The 21,661-nt window shown below is 40.4% G+C and overlaps 1 protein-coding gene across 2 annotated transcripts in view; it reads left to right on the forward strand.

Annotated features, from left to right (window-relative positions):
- The window catches only part of CCDC60 (coiled-coil domain containing 60), a 315,694-nt gene that overhangs the window by 199,278 nt on the left and 94,755 nt on the right, over positions 1–21,661 (forward strand). For both annotated transcript variants that reach the window (XM_077462079.1, XM_077462080.1), the window contains exons 5-6: positions 8,857–9,057; positions 15,309–15,422. In XM_077462079.1, the coding sequence (XP_077318205.1) occupies positions 8,857–9,057; positions 15,309–15,422 (315 nt within the window). The remainder of the gene's footprint in view (positions 1–8,856; positions 9,058–15,308; positions 15,423–21,661) is intronic.

Genomic DNA, 21,661 nt, shown 5'->3' on the forward strand with positions numbered 1-21,661 from the left:
TGCTCCTGAAGAAGCGTACTTTTACACGCAACATGTAGAGCAAACATTTTTATAATTGGATTCACACTCTTACTCTAACACTCCATGTCTACATCCTCAATTGGTTACCATCACTGGGATTTCAACCACTGTACCATTGGGTGTATCAGTATAATTTGTTTATGTTGGAAGTGTTGTCAGAATCTATGCGTGGGTCATGCGTGGGTCATGCGTGGGTCATATAACAACAGTTGTATAAACGTTATGTACAAATCCTTTTTATAATTTTTCTACAAATAAAAAACCTTAATTAATTTTATATGTTTACCCGTGTGCCTTTAAAGTCCGTCTTTCTAGTCTTTAGTTTCTATATATCCATTATAGGGACATTGGCACACTGTTATCAGTATATCCACAGTAAGTTACCCTGTGAGGATATACATTAAATCCATAATCCTTTCAAAATTCCTTCCCAGCCAGTGTCATTATTACAGTGAAAGTGCATGTTTTTAGCACTGATCACTGTAATAGTGTCTCTGTTCCCAAAAAGTGTACACTCTTCCTTCACCTCTCCATTTGAAATCAATGGGGCAACGCGGCTATATCGATAGCACAACGCTGCTGCAGCAGCGCTTTGTAGTGGTTTTAATCCTTTCTCAGCCGCTAGCAGGGGGTTAAAAGTGCCCCGCTAGCAGCCAACTAGCGCCACAAAATTGATAGTAATGTGCCGCTAAAAATAGCATTGTTTTTCCGCCGACCCATCCACTGCCCCAGTGTGAAAGGGGCCTTAAAGAAAGAAAACATGGGGAAATGTGCATGTATTGTGGAGATGTACTGAAAGTTTTTTTTTTTTTTGGCCAGATTTTTAAGTGATTATATTCATCACTTTCATAGTGCCATATTAACCGGACAAATGTTTTGTTCTTGGAGTGCGCTAAAATAGGAATTTTGGATGACAATTTTGGGGGAAAAAATTCTTTATAGAGCACTGTTTTTATATAATGGCTTGTATTTGCCTGGTACGTTAAATGTGTTCATCTGTTTCATGCACAGAATTGTGCTGGAAGACAACACTCTTTCTAAAGTCATTTGTATGCAAATATTTACCATGTCACTTTTTATCCACAAACATAAGAGATATACAGAAATGAGAACAACATAAATTTTGCCCCAAGGCAATGAAAGCAATTTGAATTTTCAGATACTACCATATGAAGATAAGCAACCTGGCAAAAGGAAAAATGATTAGATATTATTTTAGGTAAAGAATTAGCCCTAAGATAGGACATTATAAATAATGAATATGGTAGAAGTCTAGCGGTTGAATAATTTGTTTGTATTTGGTCAGTAGAAATAGGCGACAGGAGGATAAATACATGGAATGAGCTTAAGGTTTTAACAGTCTGTGTATTAATACCCTGTCAACGCAATAGAAATGTTTAGCTAAGTTGTCATTTATTTCACTTATGATCAGTGATGGCGAACCTTGGCACCCCAGATGTTTTGGAACTACATTTCCCATGATGCTCTTGCACTCTACAGTGTAGTGGAGCATCATGGGAAATGTAGTTCCAAAACATATGGGGTGCCAAGGTTCGTCATCACTGATATAGATCAATGTTTAGGGATCTGTGTCATTTTGGATTTTATGACAACTGATGAGGGTTAAAATGGATAAACTTTGTGCACCCCCCCCCGGTGAAGATTTACATTTATTCTCTAAAAGATTTGATTTTAAGTATTTTCTCTCCTATTTAAACCAGTTGACCTCTACTTGATTGAAAATTAATTAATTAAAAGGGCGATGATAAAGGCTTAGGTTAGGGTAAAGTTATGTGCAATTATATATGGGAAGAGAGGGTGCTACACGTAACTGTACAGCTTTGATATAAATGCCAAATAGCATAAACCCATACAGAAAACTAAAATGTTTGACAAACACAGTTGGAGAGATTTACTAAAAATGGTGCACACAGAATCTGGTTCAGTTTTGCATAGTAACCAATCACCTTCTAAATTCAGCTTGTTCAATTAAGCTTTGACAATAAAACCTGGAAGCTAAATGGTTACTATGCACAGCTACACCAGATTCTCTGTGCACCAGTTTTAGTAAATCTCCCCCCAATGTTTATAGTTTCCCCATACCATGTGGATGCATTTGTGTTGGCAGTCCTTCTTCTTAGGGTCTGTGTTGATGGGCTTTTGGCTTGTGTTCATGAGTAAATATAGCTTGCTCATATTCCTGTTTACTGTTACCCCTAGTGGCTGCCATGTCTGTCTCTCCTTCTCCCCACCACCACCCTGTATCACGTCACTCTACTGGCACTTTAGCATTGTGACCTGCAGTAAACCTCCATCTGTTCTGCTTTTGACCTCCTTCTAAACTTCCTCAATCTACTTCCAGCTGCTTTTGCATTTCCATTGACTTGTATGGGGAGAGAAATAGTTCTAAATGTAAAAACATTCTGTTGACATAGGCCCTTAGTATGTCATATCCTTACAGCTCCAAAGTTGGACAATAAAAACCTCTTCTCTAATGATTCAGTTTGCATATATAGCACCCTCTACCTTGGCTAGGTAGGTGCTAGAGTAATGTTTGTGTTTTTTTTCTGCCAATGCAGGTAAATTTAGGCAGGCCTAGCTCTGAGCTGGGCCTGTTTGTTTTTGATCTTGGGGCAGGGGACTAGTTTAGTGTAGCAACAGGTGACTGACATGTGCCTCAGCTCATTTGCACCTCCACTGTTTCTAGGGAGAAGGTTCTGGAAAAGAGGCAGAGCAGAATGTTGGAGTGACACGGGGTGTATTTGGGAGCCCTGACCAATCTCCAACTAGGATTGGTAGGGGGCAGGCCTCCTATATATACCAATGGTCAGCCCATTGTGGGAGGAGTTGAATGATGGAGTTTTAGACTGTCGTGGTCTGAAGGAACCCCCTTTCTTTTCTTACACAGTCATTGAGAGGTGTCCTGGAACAGGAGCAGGAGGAGGAGGAGGATTGTTGGAGGCACTGCCAGGAAAGTCATTAGGGAGGGATCCATGCCGGGGTCGATGAGTGAGAAGCACAGTGAGAAGCAATGGGAGAGACATGTCAGGATTGGATGTGGAGCTAGAGGGAAAAACTGTGGTGTTGTTGAGGTCAAGTCGCTGCAGCCAGGAGGGTTGGCAGGATTTGCATCGAACGTGCTGGAAGCAGTAGTCCACCAAGTATCAGTTAGCACAATTATCTTCTTCATCTAAAATGGTTGCTATCACAGAGGGGACTGCAGACCCCCACCTGCAAATGGCTACTAGGAAAATGTTATGACTTATGCAGAGTGAGGCCTAGCCCTGTGCTAACGGTGACAGGAATCTAGAATTGGACAGTGAAGAGTGAAGGAAAGCAAGTGATCTCAAGTAGTTTGCTGGAGGAGATGTGCAGTAGAAGAGAATTTCAGTTTGGATTCAATTACCTTTATTTCAACTAGAAGTATTCATCATTTGGGCATCCGATGTCCCTTTTCCCCATCCAAGTTTAATCCCCTAATAAAAGCAACAAAAACAAGCAAGAGACTGTTCATTGACTGTAAAAGTGTGGCTAAAATGGACGTCTGACCAGCAGGATGATGTGTGCATGCTGAAACACACACATCGACCCTATGGGGGCACTGCTACACATATGTTGCTCTATGAAAACTTGGTTGTAAACATGGCATTCAAGGTAGTGACATATAAAAAATATTAGAGTGTCAAAATGTACGTAAGCTGCTATCCTATTGCTGCAACAAGAAAAGGTAAAAGTAATGGAAAAGGATTTGTGAAAAACTTGTACGAAATCAAGTTACGTTTGCCTTATATTTCTTTGAGTTCAAATGTGCTTCATAAGTCGCTTTACTATATCTTGTCCAATTCTAATTAAACCACTAAGCAACTTATTCACTCCCTTGTTATATCTAGCCTTGGGTATTGTAACTCCCTCCTCATTGGCCTACCTCTCCACAAGCTATCCGCTCTTCGGTCTATCATGAATGCTGCTGCCAGACGCCTTACCAACCGTTCAGTGTCTGCCACCCCTCCATGCGATTCCCTTTATTGGCTTCCCAGTGCCCAACAAATAAAATTCAAAATCACTAACAATAACATACAAAGCCATTTACAACTCTTCCCTGAGTTATATCACCAATCTTAGTCTCCAAATATCACCCAAACCATCTTCTCAACTCCTCCCAAGACCTCCTGCTGTCTAGCTCCCTTGTCTCCTCCTCCCATGCTCATCTCAAGGACTTCTGCAGAGCCTCTCCCATCCTCTGGAAGTCACTACCCCAATCTGCCCGGTTATCTCCTATTCTGTCCACTTTTAGGGATCACTGAAAACTCATCTCTTCAGGGAGGCCTATCCTGTAACAACCAAATCTTCTACTTTCCTCATCATTTCATCCCTCACAGTTACTACCTTTTGTTACACCAACTCCTCCCTATTAGATTGTAAGCTTGCAGGAGCAGGGTCCTCCTAACCCTATTGTATTGAATTACATTGTTGCTGTATTGTCTCCCTTTATATTGTAAAGCACTGTGCAAACTGTTGGTGCTACATAAATCCTGTATAATAATAATAACTTTAACTCCCAGTAGCTTAATTTCTGCCTGATAATAAACTTTTACTATTACAGATTTAAGCTGCATCTGCTCATCATACTATGTGTGCAGTGAACTATATTGACATCATACAAGCATTGCCAGACCTGTCAAATCTCTTGGGAGACTCAAGAGTTATCTTATATTTTGATATGGTCTAGTGGAAGCTTGACTAAATCTCTTGGATCTTAGTGATCCTGTTAGTGCTGCAACTACCCCAACCACTTCCACCCCTTGCATGCAATTAATACACATATTGCTCCCGGGTTGTGGGGAAGGAAAAGATTTCTGGGCATAAAAGATAAAGGGCGCCAGCTGTCCAGCCACTGTAGGAGGAGTCCTGGACATGAAGTAGGTGAAGATTAGGGTCAAGAATTTACTCTATTCCTGAAATTTCACTACATATTACCAGTCTTCCCCATTATAACTACCAGGGTTCACTACCACAGCTTCCAACAATCTAACCTGCAATATATTGTTTACCATTACCTGCAGTGGCCAGCGTCTCCATCTTTTCCTCTCACACCACCAAGCATGTGACCCCCATCACTTTATTGCCATATTACCGCCATGGCCAGACTAATTTGCCCCTGCTGGAAGTCAAGTTATGTCATTATCTGTCAGGATCTCAGAACCACCACTACTGATTCCAGCAGTGTCAGTACAGTACTGCTTGAATCTTTGGAGGTACCAGTTTTGTACAGATTGTGTCTCTGCATAGCTAATGGGAAAGGTGAAGGCTAAAACGTTTATCTTGTGAAGAATATTTGAAAAGCCCTGTACTTTCAGAAATGTTGCATATTACAAGAATTGGCTGCATGGGAAATCTTTGTATAGGAATGGAGCATTTATATAGTAATATGAATCTCCTAGGAAACCATACCCCTTATCTAAATTAGCCGCACTCACTTTTTGCTTTGGTACACAAAGCATGTTTCTACTTGGTTAGCCTGGTAAGCTTCTACCAAACATGCTTAGAAATTTTATGTTGCAAGCATACCTTTGGCTATTAAAGGCTAAAATCTGATGTGGACAATATGTTTTTTTTTATTGCTGAAAGGTAAAACCAATTATCCAATTATAAAATGCAGATCCAAATAAACAAAGATGTTTTATATATACAGTGCATTTGTAAAGTATTCAGACCCACTTTACTTTCAGTGAAGTTGGTTCACTTTTTCAATCTTGTTATGTTGCAGTCTGAAATTACAGTGGTTTAAATTCATTTTCTTTCATTAATCTAAACTCGGTACCCCATAATGACAAAGTGAAAAAGGAATTTTAGAAATTTTTGCAAATGTATGAAGAAGGAAAAACTGAAATATCACATTGGCATAAATATTCAGACCCTTTGCAACAACATTTTAAATTTAGCTCAGATGCCTTCCATTTCTCTTGATCGTTGCTGAGATGTTTCTACACCTTGATTGGAGTCCACCTGTGGTAATTTACGTAAATTGATTGGACATGATTTGGAAAAGCACACAGCTCTCCACCAAAGGCCTCACAACTGACCAGGGTCAATATAAATCAATGATTTAAAAAAAAATTAGATTTTTTAAATTTAAATCTGATTTTTTAAATTTAAATCTGATTTTTTAAATTTAAATAGTTTTTTTGGATTTTTATCAAATTTAAAGTTCAGGAATATTCCTTTATCCCATTGTTTTGCAAATCCATGTACACTACAATCTGTAAGACTGAATCGGTTCTGATATTGCTGTTTTACTAACCTGACAGCTTATTATTCTAAATAGGAAACCTTCATTATGTTTGCAAATATTAAAGATTCTAATTACCAGCAAAAATGAATCCTTACATTTAAAGAGCACCTGTCATTTCAGATCCATCATGGCAGTGCCTGTTAGAAGGCATCCACTCACCTGCTGCCGCTACGTCCCTCACCTTGTTGTGTCACTGCCGTATCATCATCATTAAAGGGAATGGGACTATCGGTGAGTCAACAGCGGGTCAGAGGATGAGCCGTTGCGGGACAGAGTTGACAGTTACACTTTAAAAGTTATGATTTACCATTGAAGTATAGATCCCAATGGGAACAGGAACTGGAGCTCGACGGGGACACCATAGACTGGGGAGAGGGATGGACTAACTTGTGTAAATGCACGAGATCCTTGACGATTAGAGAAATAGCCATTAAATTAATGACCCGGTGGTATTTCGCGCCGGAATGCTTACACAGGATATACCCCCACACTTCCCCGCTTTGTTTTAGGGGCTGTGATCAGAGGGGCACTCTTAGCCATGTCTTTTGGGAGTGTGCACTGATCCAACCAACCTGGAGGGAGGTTTTAGGTTTGCTAGATACTCTAGCCGGAAGGACGCTATCTCTGTCCCTCCACCATTGCCTTCTTTTTCAGTCCCCTCCAGATGTTCCCAAGCCGCTGGTGAGGTTGATTCATTCTATTTGTGTCGCTATGCTTTGGACTATAGCTCTACACTGGAAAACTTCAATTGTCCCTTTTGCCCAGGTAATAACACGTACTGATCATACTGATCATGCTGTCGGAAATTTTTTTCCATACACTTCAGGATTCCATTCCTATATTTGATGCAAAATGGAACCCATGGGTCCTATATAGACTAGGTAACTGACCAACTCTCTCTCATACATTTTTGCTCCCCTTTTTTTTTTTTTCCTTCTTCTCTCCTGGTTCCTTCTCTTTCTCTTCTTTCTTTATTTTTCTTCCCCGGTAAATTCCTCCAGTTTTGGCTTTAAGGACATTTGCCTTTATGATTTAGATTGTACTATCGGCTGCTGCAATGTATGCTATGACCTGTCATCAACGGACGTCATCTCTGTTTACCTCTAGAGCTGTATATCATATTATGGATTTATTTTGTTTATTTTTTTTTGTGATGCGGCATGTGTGCCAGCAGATGTCACTTCTGTCTATTTCGTGCAAATGTTTTTCTGGCTTTCTATATTCTTAATAAAACTCTTTTGAAATAAAAATTATGATTTAAATCAAGTTAATTTAAATCAAGCCTATTTACTAGTGATTTAAATCATGATTTAAATTGTGATTTAAATCAACTTGATTTAAACCAAATCCACCCTGCAACTGACAATGCATACTGTATCAGAGCAAAATCCATAAGGTCAACAGAACTGCCTGCAGAGCTTAGAGATAGAATTCTTGCAAGGAACAGATCTGGGGAAGGCTACAAAAAATTCTACTACATTGAACATTCCCAAGTGCCAGTGGCCTTCATAATTCTCGAATGGAAGAAGTTTGGCACAACCAGACTCTTCCAAGAACTGGTTGCCCTAGCCAAACTGAGCAATTGGGGAGAGGGGCCTTAATAGGAGAGGTGACCAAGATCCAATTTGTCACTCTGGTTAAGCTCCAAAGAGCCTGCGTGGAGATGGGACAAAGTTCCATAAGGCCAATCATCACTGCAGCCTTCCACTTATCTGGGCTTTTTTGCAGGGTGGCTAGATGCAAGCCTCTCCTCAGTGCAAAACACATGAATGTATGCTAGGAGGTTGCAAAAAGCTAGCAGGACTTTTAGACTGAGGAACAGAAGTCTTTGGTTTAATGAAACCAAGATTGAACTGTTTGGCCTCAATTCTAAAGGTTATGTCTAGAGGAAACCAGGCACTGCAGATATATCCTCAATGTAATCAATTCCACAGTGCCCAGGACCTTAGATTGGACTGAAGGTTTACTTTCCAATATGACAACGACCCTAAGCACACAGCCAAGACAACACAGAAGTGGCTTAGGGACAACTCTATGAATGTCCTAGTTGGCTCAGTCAGAGCCCTGACTTGAACCCTATTGAACATCTCTGCAGAGACCTGAAAATGACTGTCCACCGATAGTCCCCATCCAACCTGACTGAACAAGAGAGGATTTGCAAAGAAGAATGGCAGAAAATCCCTCAATCCAGGTGTGCAAATCTTGTCTTGTTATACCCAAAAAGACTGCAGGCTGTAATTGCTGCCAAAGGTTGCTTTGGCAAAGTACTGAGCAAAGGGTCTGAATACTTAAGTACATGTTATATTTTAGTTTTTTTCTTTTTAGTAAATTCACAGACATTTCTAAAATTCTGTTTTCACTTTGTCATTATGGGGTACTGAGTGTAGATTAATGAGGAAAAAATGAATTTAAACAACTGTAGTATCAGGCTGCAACATAACAAACTTGAAAAAGTGAAGGGGTCTAAAGTATATTATGTCGATTACCCTTATTAACCTTCTCAAAAAAGTAAACTTGATTGTGCATTGTGTTTTGATTGGCAGAGGACTGATTACCGGTGTAAAGCAAGGCCGACGATACTTTCACATGCTACATCAAGAAGAGGAGGCCAGAAAAATAGAAGTACAAGAGAATCAGCGACAGCTGCATGAGAGGAACAAGACTGAGCCAAGGCCATTCAGAGACTCTGATGGGGACAGTTCTGCAGATGAACAAGACATCAGTACATCAACTCATAAAACAAGGTTGTTTTTCTAAGATCTATGAAAATGTATATTCCAGCTTTGAATAGGTACTGATGAGTTTACCCATGCTCTCTATTTCATGGATCATGAAAGTCACATGGGAGATTAGGATTTATTAGACATACTTAATACAATAAGACCAGGCTCCTTTTTTTTTTGTTCATTCTTTACTAAAATTACATTTAAAATGAATGAATCCTTAAATTCATCATTTATTTTCTTTTTCTTTATTAGTGTGTTCCTTATGCAGAAAGGGAGGAAAAAGCATACTTTTTAAATATATATATTATACAGAGTAATATTTTGTGCCGCCTTGGAACTTCTCATGGATGTGCTCTTGACACATGGTCTACATTACGGAAAATTGTTACCTGATACTTACCGTAATTTTCCTTTCCTAACTTATCCTCATGTCTGCAACAGTGGGTAAATGCAGCCCCCTTGACCCCCGAGGGGCGACTTTCTACCTAAAAAGACAGAGACCCCTACCTTCAGGTTTTCCATAACTAGACTGTAACAGGACAAAGGGAGGGAAAAAGTTTGCTGACATGAGGATAAGCCAGGAAAGGAAAATTATGGTAAGTATTAGGTAACAATTTTCCGTATTCCTGGCTCACCTTATGTCAGCAACAGTTGGACTTACTAACCAATCCAGCGTGAGAAAAGAAAAAAACAAGAGACAACTTAACACCCGTTTGCTTGCCAAAATAATCTTAATTACTGTTTAAGGCCACAGATACAACAGCAGAACCAAAAGGAGATAAGCTACCTAAGGGTTACATCCAGTGTGTATTGACGTACAAAGGTGGACTCAGTACTCCAGCAGGCTGCCTTGCAAATATCAAATGCCAAAACCTTCGCATAAGCTGTCCATGGCCCTGCAACGCCTCTGGTAGAATGAGCCTGCAGTTCCGGTGAAGTTAAGCCTTGTTTGGTATAAGCCATCTTTATAACTTTTATAATCCAAGCAGAAATTGTCCCTGAGTATAATCTCCGAAGGACCTTCAATGCCAGAAGAAACGGTGGAAATGCATATACTAATGGAAAGTTCCAGGGAATTGTGAATGCATCTTGCACCATTGCTTCCCGAAGGTTGTACCTTGCTACTTACAGGGGCACCTGAGCATTCTCTGGGGTGGCCATGAGATCGATCACTAGATTCCCTCATGCTACAAATATCGATCTCAAATACTTGCTGTTGATTGAACACTCGTAATCTGGAAATATTCGGCTCAAACGATCTGCCAGCTGATTCTCTTTCCCCGGCAAATAGGCAGCTGTTAAGGACTCCAGATGCATCTATGCCCACCTAAAAATTTTGCTCGTCACCTGAAGAAGAACCAAGCTTCTGGTGCCCCCTTGTCTCTTGACATAAGACAATGCTGTCCAGTTGCCAGTTACCAACCATATGGGGTGACAATATATGCCTTTACTTTTGGTTTGTTCCTGTTTTCTTTGACATACTGTAGAACTACTACTGGGTAGGGATGAGCTTCGAGTTCGAGTCGAACTCATGTTCGACTCGAACATTGCCTCTTAGCCTGTTCAGCGACCAATTTGGGGTGTTTGCAGCAAATTCGAAAAGCTGCAGAACACCCTGTACAAGTCTATGGGAGAAATCTAAAGTGCTAATTTTAAAGGCTTATATGCAAGTTATTGTCATAAAAGTGTTTGGGGACCTGGGTCCTGCCCCAGGGGACATGTATCAATGCAAAAAAAAGTTTCAAAAATGGCCATTTTTTCAGGAGCAGTGATTTTAATAATGATTGAAACAATAAAAGTGTAATATTGAATGGGTTGAAATTGCACAGCACGAAAAGTAGTGCATGCACTACTTTTTGAAACATACTGCAACCAAATTGCATTGTATTGAGTTGTGACCTGCATTTTGGAGTGTTGTTAACTTTGTACTGACACCCGCTGCAGTTCACAAGGGCAGTGTGGTTGGAGTGCACCACGTTCCAATGTGAACGGGCCCAAAAGGTCACAGGAAGGAACAAAGGGCACATCCTAATCAGTGGCTCCTATATGGGTAGTCCTACACCTATCTTTTTTGCAAATTTGATTAGCTAAATTTTACAGCCAGTTATTAAAACATTTTGTAACATCCTTGCTTCTAGGAAACATGCTAACTCGCATTAAGCATTTTACATTTATTCTTACACAAAACCTTGAGAATTCAGAAAATTTTTCTGTAAGTGATTATAAATTATGATTGAATTATCAGTTTTTTAAGTACACTATATTACCAAAAGTAATGGGACGCCTGTCTTTACACGCCCATGAACTTTAATGGCATCCCAGTCTTTGTCCCTAGTCAATATTGAGTTGGCCCACCCTTTGCAGCTATAACAGCTTCAACTCTTCTAGGAAGGCTGTCCACAAGGTTTAGGAGTGTGTTTATGGGAATGTTTGACCATTCTTCCAGAAGTGTATTTCTCAGGTTAGGCACTGATGTGAACGAGGTCTGACTCACAGTCTCCACTCTAATTCATTCTATAGGTGTTCTATCGGGTTGAAGTCAGGACTCTGTGCAGGTTAACCAAGTTCCTCCACCCAAAACTCGCTCATCCATGTCTTTATGGACAATGCAAGAGCTATTTTTTTTTTTTTTTATTGACACCACTAATGCTAGGGCTTTTTTCCTTCCTGTAACAGCAGCAGTGAAGATCATTTTTCTTTCCTTCCGGTGACATCACCAATGCTGGGCCTTTTTCCTTAGAGTGACACCTTGGACACAAGGACATTTTTCCTTCCAGTGACACCACCTTCACAGAGGCAATTTTTTTCTATCCAGGGACATCACTGACGCAGGGGAATTTTTCCTTCCAGTGACAACATGGACCCAGGGGCCTTTTTCCTTACAATGACACCACAGATGCAGAGACATTTATAAATTTTTTGTCACCACTAATACAGGTGCATTTCTGCCTTCAAGTGATGCCACCAACATGGAATATTTTCTCACATCAATACCAGGGCATTTATTTCTACATCACAATTAACCCTATATTTTACTGCAGAATAGAATGTGGACCCTATTAAACGCATATGTTACATATGTTTCAGAGTGGGTGCTATGTGCACCACTTTTAACCCCACGCTCTATTCCTCCTGTGGGGGGGCACAGTTTGGCATTTTCACTCTGAGCACTGATGACCCTGTCACAGCTCTGCTGGCACAAATGAGTGCCTGTATTACAGTAAGTGCAGGTAGCCCTTAAGGGAACTACCGCCAGAAATCATCATTAGGGTTATTTTGAATTCCTAAAAGTTTTTTTGTGGAACAAGTGGTTTTAGATCTTCCTAGTTTTCTTTTGCTAAACTACTTAACCACACTGCCTTCATCTGCAAAGCATAGTAACTAATTGTTAGGAATGGGCTTGGGCATGTTTGGCATCCCACCCGCCGAACCCGCCAGGAAGAGGACACTGCACACCGCTAATCACAGGCAGTGAGACATTTTTTGGTCTGCAGCTGTACAGATTGGGAAATGTCTCAATGCCTGTGATTTGTGGTGCGCAGTGTCAGCTTTCTGGCAAGATTGGCCGGGTGGGTTGGGACTAAGGCCTCGTACACACGCTATGAAAATCAGAAGGGAAAAGTCTGAAGATGAGCTGTCTGCGGATTTTTGGATCGTTAGTACAGTGCATTCGACAAATTATTTGACTTTTGCATCAGACAAAAGCTGGATGTGCAGGTTTTAACATGTTTGTCTTATGTGAACTCAACATCTGATTTTCAGATGGTCAGTACAGAAATCCGTCACACAAAAGTCAAAAGTACAAACACGCATGCTCGGAATCAAGGGGCGACTGGGAAGTAATCTAGAATTAACATTTGTAATGCGGCAATTGATGACATATCAAAATTCTCATCTTCTTTAATGGGATAATAATGAAGTTGCTTTGTATGTAGTTATGCCAAATATATTTTAAAAGGCATTTGTGTTGTACTATCTGAAAATCGCCCATCAATGCTCACCAAACTTCTACTAACATGAAATTAACAGAAGGAGCCCAAAGGGTGACACTTGAGAACAGTGCCGGCCCAAGACATGGTTCTGCCTGGGACCAAAAAAAATAAAAAAATCACGCCCACCAAAATGCATCATTATTTTATATCATGATAACTAAAATTGAATTAAATCTTTGAGGCGCTGTAGGAGTGGTGAATACACTGCTCCTAAAGCACCCTGCCCAATGAAATGCACTAAAACTGCATTGGCGTGAATCCAGCCAAATGGGGGTTAAAAGTGCCGCAAAAAGGGCAGTAAAGCTCCACAACGCCTCAGTGTGAAAGTAGCCTTAATGACAATCTGATCTATCTTGCACAGAGAGGGAGTTGAAGCACAGCAGTAATTAACCTTTTTTTATGCCTGTTCCCAATAAAATTCACCACTATTTTACCACTTTTGCATCTTGATTAGAAGCCTTCAAAATTATACAAATAATGTGATAGTTTGTATGTAAAAAGCATGTTTCTTTTGTAAATCTGCATGATCATTTACAAAAAGTACAGAAGAAAAGGCCTCAGCAAAATGTTTCCAGGGAAAACATGGGTGCAATAGAAAGATCAGTCACATTCAATCCAGTTTGAGTCCCTTATAAAAAAATATTAGTGAGAAATCACTTAGAGTTGTACTACCACCCAATCTAACTCACCTTGTTTTTCAGAGCTCACACTCTGTCATGGGCACAGCCGCCACAGGCAACTCTCCTTAGACCCTTCCTTCCCTCATGCTTCAGATGGAAGATGGAAGAGGTGGGCGTAGCAATTGATTGGCGCGGAGGCTGAGCGCTGTGAATGTTGGGGTGGCCGCGGCCTCTGACATCACTGGTTGCTAGGCACCAGGCAGCAGGCGATTCTAACAACCAGGAGACAGCACACAGTGCACAGCCGACCAGCATTTGCTCTACTCTGCTCCTGAGAGTCTTGCTGACTCATCCGGGATTCCTAGCGGTAACTTCTTGCCGGCCTAGCTGCCACCCCATGTTAAATGCTGCCTGGAGACATGGACCCATTGGGTCCCATGGTAGGGCCGGTCCTGCTTGAGAAATTAACTTACTCTTTATACTCTCATAGTACGTCACTATGTTTGTGTTTGTCAAGTGACAATTTGCGGATAGTTAGTATGCTAGACAAAATCCTGCACACACGCTTTTGACAAAATTCAGACGCTCAGTCATCCAACAATCAGACCGTGTGTACGAGGCTTAAGATCTCGAACACGCCTGAGCCCACCTCTACTAATTGTATTGTAGTCCTCAGATTACAACTGACAGGACTAAATAGTTCCTTTGAGATCATGCAAGAGAAGTGCGGAGAACATAGGGCAGCTCTGAATTTTTGGTAAGATCAACAGTGTTTTTGCCCTTATAAAACAGATATAACAAAAGGCTTTCATTGGTGTATTTGACAGAGCAAAAGGAATCAAATACAGTAAGTTCATTGTTAGGGTAAACATATACATAAACTAAGAAGCTATCATTTAGACTTGCACATTTACATTAAATCCCAGAGTACATTTGTACATTTTAAACTCTGGTGCTGGCTTCCCCTTGCTTTGATTCCCTAGACACTGGCGCACATATGCCTTATGGTTAATATAACCCTGATATTCAATACAGTGGTGCACCATGTCCTCCATGCACCATGTACTGCATCAAATCAGAAAATATTTGAGCTAATGAGCCAAAAAATACGAGGGGGTAAAAAAACAAGAATTCCTATATTAAGTCTCCAGAGTATTTTATTTATGGGCAATGTGTGAATTTCAGCTGAATCCCCATACCTCTCCAAGTTCACTCACTGCTAATGCTCCTAATTTAGCAGGTTGTATTCTGCTGCTTTTATCACCTTTATGCACTGGGCTGTGTAGACAGATGGGGAGACAAGCTGTTAGGAAGTTTGCTGCACTGTTGCTGTGGGGAATTGCTTACTCTATAAATGTACTATGTCTTCTTTTTTTTTTTTTTTTTCATTTTGCTGATATCTTCATGTTACAGTCTTTTCTTAAGGGTATTTGTGTAAATGGGCTTTTGGTTTGAAATATTTGCTTAAATCAATGACATTAAAGTAATATTTCCAAACCTTATGGCACCTGATGCAGAATTCATGCGGCGGGGTTATAATATATTTTAATGCAATTTGTTCTTCATTGCTTGGCATTCAGCACCATGAAGCATATTAGTGCTTTATTTACAAGTCATGTGTTTTTACTAACTTGGATGAATTTATTTCTCCCTCCAGGTTCTTTCTGACAGAACTTGAAGAGCAACAGAAAAAACAGAAGAGATCAATGAGCCGTCCATTCACTCCTATGCACAACTGTCTCCTTTCCAAACAAGTCCTTGAAGCAGACCCGTAGGTTTTATCACACTTTATTAATATTATAAAAATCCTTTGTTCTGGCTATGCACAAAGCGGTTTTACAAGGGCACTGATGTAGAGTCAGATAGAATATGTTAAACAATGAAATCAACTTGGTGTATGCTATATTTTCCAGCATAAATTGTAATATAATTCATGTTTTTGATTCAAGAATTATCTATTTGCATGGCTTGTAAGTCCACAATATCCCAACATCTGCATTATATGTATTACACATGTCTCAACTGTACCTGATTTCAAGGAACTGTCCCTGATTTAGAATATCCCACTGTTCCTCTTCCCTCCTCATGTGTCCCTCATTTTGGTCTGATCTATATAGATGTATATAAAATGAACTCCTTGTCTTTCAAAAAATGTTTCACAGTGCTAAACCTTTCATCCACATTCTAAATTGCTTCATTTGTACATTTTTTTAAATAATATAAAGCAATGGTAGTGGTAAAAAAAACACTTAAAGACTGAGCCTCTTTCTGAGATTTGTTGTTTACAAGTTAAAAACAGTTTTTTTTCCCTAGAAAATTACTTAGAACTCCCAAACATTTTACATTTTACACCCTACAGAATAAAATGGCGGTCATTGCAATACTTTCTATCACACCGTATTTATGCAGCAGTCTTACAAGTGCACTTTTTTTTTTAGAAAAAATACACTTTTTTTAAATAAAAAAATAAGAAAACAGTAAAGTTAGCCCATTTTTTTTAATATTGGGAAAGATAATGTTACACTGAGTAAATTGATACCCAACACTTCAAAATTGCGCATGCTCGTGTAATGGCGACAAATTTTTACCCTTAAAAATCTCCATAGGCGACGTTTAAAAAACTCTACAGGTTGCATGTTTTAAGTTACAGAGGAGGTCTAGGACTAGAATTATTGCTCTCACTCTAACGATCACAGCAATACCTCACATGTGTGGTTTGAACACTGTTTTCATATGCGGGCGCTAGTCACGTATACGTTCACTTCTGCGTGCAAGCTCGTCAGGATGGGGCACGTTTAAAAAACAAATGCTTTTCTTATTAATTTTACCTTTTTTTTATACCATTTTACACTGTTTTTTTATTTTTTTTGTGTCACTATTATTCCTACTACAAGGAATGTAAACATCCCTTGTAATAAAAAAAAGCATGGCAGGACCGTTTAAATATGAGATCTGCCATTAAAAAGACCTCAGATCTCATATTTACATTAAAATGCAATAAAAAAAATAATAATTTGTCATTTAAAAAAAAAAATGGCTCTTTAAGAGCTATGGGCGGAAGTGACATTTTGATGTCACTTCTGCCCTGCAGTGATATGGAGACGGGTGGGGGCCATCTTCCCCTCACTTGTCTCCATACCCAGGCAGGGGACAGACGTGATTGCCTCCGCTGCCGCCGATGGCTCCTTTCATGCTGCCAATAAAAGTGAATCCGCTAGCCGCTAGTGAGGGTTAAAAGCAGACGAATAGCACCACTACAACGATAGTCAAGCACCGCTAAAATTAGTGTCGCTTTTCTGCTGATGCCCCCAACTCCCCAGTGTGAAAGTAACCTAAGTCCCTCAGATGCCAAGCAGGAAAATGCAGTAGCTATGTGTTGCCCATATTAATGAGCATAGGCAGTGTTGTGTGCAGTGGATGCTTGGCAAAATAATCAGTCAGAGGCACTTTTAATAAAGAACCTGGCTTGCTGTTAATAAAGAGGAGTTGTGTTCCAGTGGCATTTACTAAATAGTTATTAGATATTAAGGGTTTACGCTGGTGAAGATGAAGCAATCAAAGACTTATTGCCAATTCTTCTGTAGCAGTTGGACACCCATAGATCGAGAGAAACACTTTTAGGACTGGTTGCTTAGTGCTAATAGAGATAAAAGGGGAGACCTGTCAAGTAAATTATTACTTCCCCTGTGAGGTGCCATTCTACACATCTATAAGGTAAAAAATAAAGTTTTGCCATAAAGAAATACGCAAGTATATTTCAAGCATGATTGTTTAAGTCAAATGTATAATTTGATAGATAGTTCAATAAATGATCTTGTTAAGCAATTGCTTGTTTATTTTTTGAAGCAATCTTTTGCTGTTGGTAAAGAAAAAAGTTTATTTTACGTTGTTTCTTTTGTTGCTACTTTTTTTAACTGAAATAAATATACATTTTTGGCATTTGGCAAGACATCTAATTAAGCAAGACATAGGGGGTTATTTACTAAAGGCAAATCCACTTTGCACTGCAAGTGCACTTGGAAGTAAAGTCTCTGTAGATCCAAGGGGTACATGCAAGGAAAATAAATAACAGCATTTTAGCTTGCACATGATTGGATGCTAAAATCAGCAGAGCTTCCACTCATTTCAGATCTACCCCTTAGATTTAAAGCAACTGCACTTCCAAGTCTTGTCCAGCCTTGATTATGCCTTACCAGCATGTGGGGCATGTAGTAGTTATATGTGGACCATTTAAGAGCACGCCACCACTGCTATTCTACCCACTGGCGTTACGGATCATTAATCCTATCAGCAGGAGTGAAGAGTGCACCTCTCCTGATTAATTTTTCCTGAGCACAGTGGAAAGCATCTAAAGAGGGACATGGCATGTTCAGGGCTTGACACTGCACTTGGCAAAACTGTCAAGTACAGATATATGCATCTGGAGCATTGTGTATAGCAGGGGTAGGCAACCTTCGAGAGATAGATCTACTTGAACAATACTGATGAAGTCAAAGATCACTGGGCACAGTGCCCCCCCCCCCCCAAAAAAAAACAATAAGATCAACTTTTTTTTACTCCAAACAAAAATAAATATTACAAGAGAGCGCAGGGTTTAGGCGTGCGTTATGCAGAGAATGTAGGGTTCATCAGAGTGTTGTGCTCAGAATGCAGAGATCAGGAGTGTGTTGCGCTCAGAATGCAGGATTTAGGAGTGTGTTGCACTCAGAATGCAGGGTTCAGGAGTGCATTGCGGTCAGAATGCAGGCTTCAGGAGTGAGTTGCGGTCAGAATGCAGGGTTCAGGAGTGCATTGCAGTCAGAATGCAAGGTTCAGGAGTGAGTTATGGTCAGAAGTCAGGGTTCAGGAGTGCATTGCGGTCAGAATGCAGGGTTCAGAAGTGTGTTGCGGTTAGAATGCAGGGATCAGGAGTGCATTGCAGTCAGAATGCAGGGTTCAGAACTGTGTTACAGTCAGAATGCAGGGATCAGGAGTGTGTTATAGTCAGAATGCAGGGATCAGGAGTGTGTTGCGGTCAGAATGCAGGGTTCAGGAGTGCGATGCGGTCAGAATGCAGGGTTCAGGAGTGCGTCACGGTCAGAATACAGGGATCAGGAGTGCATTGCGGTCAGATTGCAGGTTTCAGGAGTGAGTTACAGCCAGAATGCAGGGTTCAGGAGTATGTTGCGGTCAGAATGCAGGGTTCAGGAGTGCGTTGCGGTCAGAATGCAGGGTTCAGGAGTACATTGTGGTCAGAATGCAGGGTTCAGGAGTATGTTGCGGTAAGAATGCAGGGTTCAGGAGTACGTTGCAGTCAGAAAGCAGGGATGGGGTGGTGACGTGAAAGGTGGTAGAGGACACTACTATGGGGGTGACTCTGCCCATACCCGTGTCCTATGCCCCCTTCACATCACCCCCCCCCCCCCCATGCACACACACACACACAGTGGTGTCTTCTGTCCCATAGCAAAGTCTCCTACATGTTTCCACAGTGGAGACCGAGAGGCAGCAAGGTTCTGGACAGAGGGACAGGAGCTGGCAGAGTGACTTTTTGTATTAGCAAGCTGGTGATTAGTTTCTTAGGACCATCCTGTGTGCTAGCAACCAATCACCAACATTTTAACATAATAAGGATGTTTGGCCAGCTCCTCCTCCGCCCTCTGTCCTAGGCTGTGCCTTCTCTCGGTCTCCGCTGTTCATAGTGGCGGAGGAGGATGGAGGTGGGAGGGGGAGAGAGACACTGGGCCATAGATGGCGGGGCTCAGCCACAGAGGAAGGCTAGGAGGGGAGCCTGCAGAGACAAGGATCAGTACACATAGAAGGCGGAGGTTGGCCGTGCAGGAACTTGTTTTTTTCTATAGTGTTACACATTTCTGATGTTGTATTAATCTTCTGAAACTTTTGTATGTACTGATTGGTCAATGCTTTATTTTATTATTTTATTATTATTTATTATTTTATTATTATTATTATTTGCCTCCTCTGGATCAACTATGGGTATAGGACAGTGATGGAGAGCCTTTGCCCCCCAGATGTTTTGCAACTACTGTACATTTCCATTAATGTTCATGCACTCTGCAGTGTAGTTGAGCATCATGGGAAATGTAGTTCCAAAACATCTGGGGTGCCAAGGTTCGCCATCCCTGGTATAGGATATTGTATATGGAGGTTTTCCATTTGTGTGTGTGTGTATGTGTGTGTTTGTGTGTGTGTGTGTGTGTGTGTGTGTTGGGGGGGGGGAAGGGGGGTTGCTTTGTTCTTTTGGTTGAACTGGATGGATTTTTTAGCTGGGTGGTGTCTTATTTTTCATCCAGATTAACTATGTAAACTAATATTGTAATACTACATTACAATGTAATACTAGTTTATTTTCTATATAATTGAAATATTGATTATACAAACATAATGGCAATTATGGTTATGTACAATGTATGACACTGGATTCGCAGAGCATTATGGATTTTCTAAAGAGTGAGATTGCTGCACTGAAGGGGCACTTTGGACCAGCTTTTATTTTTAAATGCATGAATTGCCACCAGGGGAGGGGTATTTTCACCCTTGACCCCTTATCAGCTCTCCCTTCAATGTTCTATTCCAGATAGAATAGAGCAAAAGTCCACCCTGCTACAGCTGATCTCATTACAGCTCAAAAGACAAAAAGTTTTTTTTCCATTTTGGAAGTAACAGAGGGTTTTAAACCTTGTCAGTTTTTTCTATTATTTTTGCCATCTGTGTCCTTTAGGGATATTTTCCTTCACGTTCTACCTCATAGTGAAAACAGGAAGTAAGAGGAAATCCCTCTAAAGTGAGGCAATCCCAGGGTGTCACCAGAACTAGTGTCTACATCGGAAGGTTTCCCCTCTATTACTGTTCTGGTGACAACCCAACATTTAGGAATTTCTCTTACTTCTCTTTAGGACAAATAGAGATGATGGAGCTCCCTAATGGGAGGACAGACAGCATTAAAAACTGACAGGTGTCCTAATCCCTCTTCACTATATCCACAAAAAGGGTTGACTTTAGTTACACTTTAATAAATCTATAAAACAAAAACCTAAGCCCTTTAAAAGGGAACTAAAGTCCACAAATAGTCACCTTTGCTTGAGTGATGCAACATCTGTGAGCTACCTCTCCAGCGTCTTCTCCCAAGCTTCTTCCAGGATGCAGGGTCATCAGCTGTCTTCATTGTCAGACATTGGGTAATGTAACTCCAGTGTATGCACATGGGAGTTCATTTTTCCTGGCAGATACCAGAAAAAAGTACACAGAGCTGTGCATGTGCAGCTCTGTGTAAAAATAATTATTGTGAGGAGGAAGGTAAGAAAATATTTTATGGAAGTATCTTCTGTCGTAAAAAAGCTTCTTTCTTACATTTTTTGTTTTAACACCCCAGTTCTGCTTTAACCTCCATTTAGTACAATGCACTTCCCCGTTCTGTCTAGTGACATGGACATTGATCACAGCTCCCTGTAATCGAGAGTGGTGATCAGTGTCGTGCCACGCGTAGCCCCTCCCCCCACAGTTAGAATCACTCCCTAGGACACACTTAACCCCTACAGTGCCACCCTTCACTGCCAGTCACATTTACACAGTAATCAATGCATTTTTAATTGCACTGATCGCTGTATAAATGTGAATGGTCCCAAAATCGAGCCAAAAGTGTCTGATCTGTCCGCCATAATGTACACAGTCATGATAAAAATCACTAATCGCCACCATTACTAGTAAAAATAAAAATTATTAATAAAAATGCCATAAAACTATCTCCTATTTTGTAGCTGCTATAACTTTTGCTCAAACCAATCAATAAATGCTTATTGCAATTTTTTTTTTACCAAAAATATGTAGAAGAATACGTATCGGCCTAAACTGAGGGGGAAAAAAATGTTTTTTTTAATATTTTTTGGAGATATTTATTATAGTGAAAAGTAAAAAATAATGTGTTTTTCTTTTCAAAATTGATGCTATTTTTTTGATTGTAGCGCAAAAAATAAAAAACACAGAGGTGGTCAAATACCACCAAAAGAAAGC

The sequence above is a fragment of the Lithobates pipiens genome, unplaced genomic scaffold (genome assembly GCF_037356315.1).
Source record: "Lithobates pipiens isolate NorthernLeopardFrog02 unplaced genomic scaffold, aLitPip1_a1.2 Scaffold_3, whole genome shotgun sequence".
Lineage (NCBI taxonomy): Eukaryota > Metazoa > Chordata > Amphibia > Anura > Ranidae > Lithobates > Lithobates pipiens.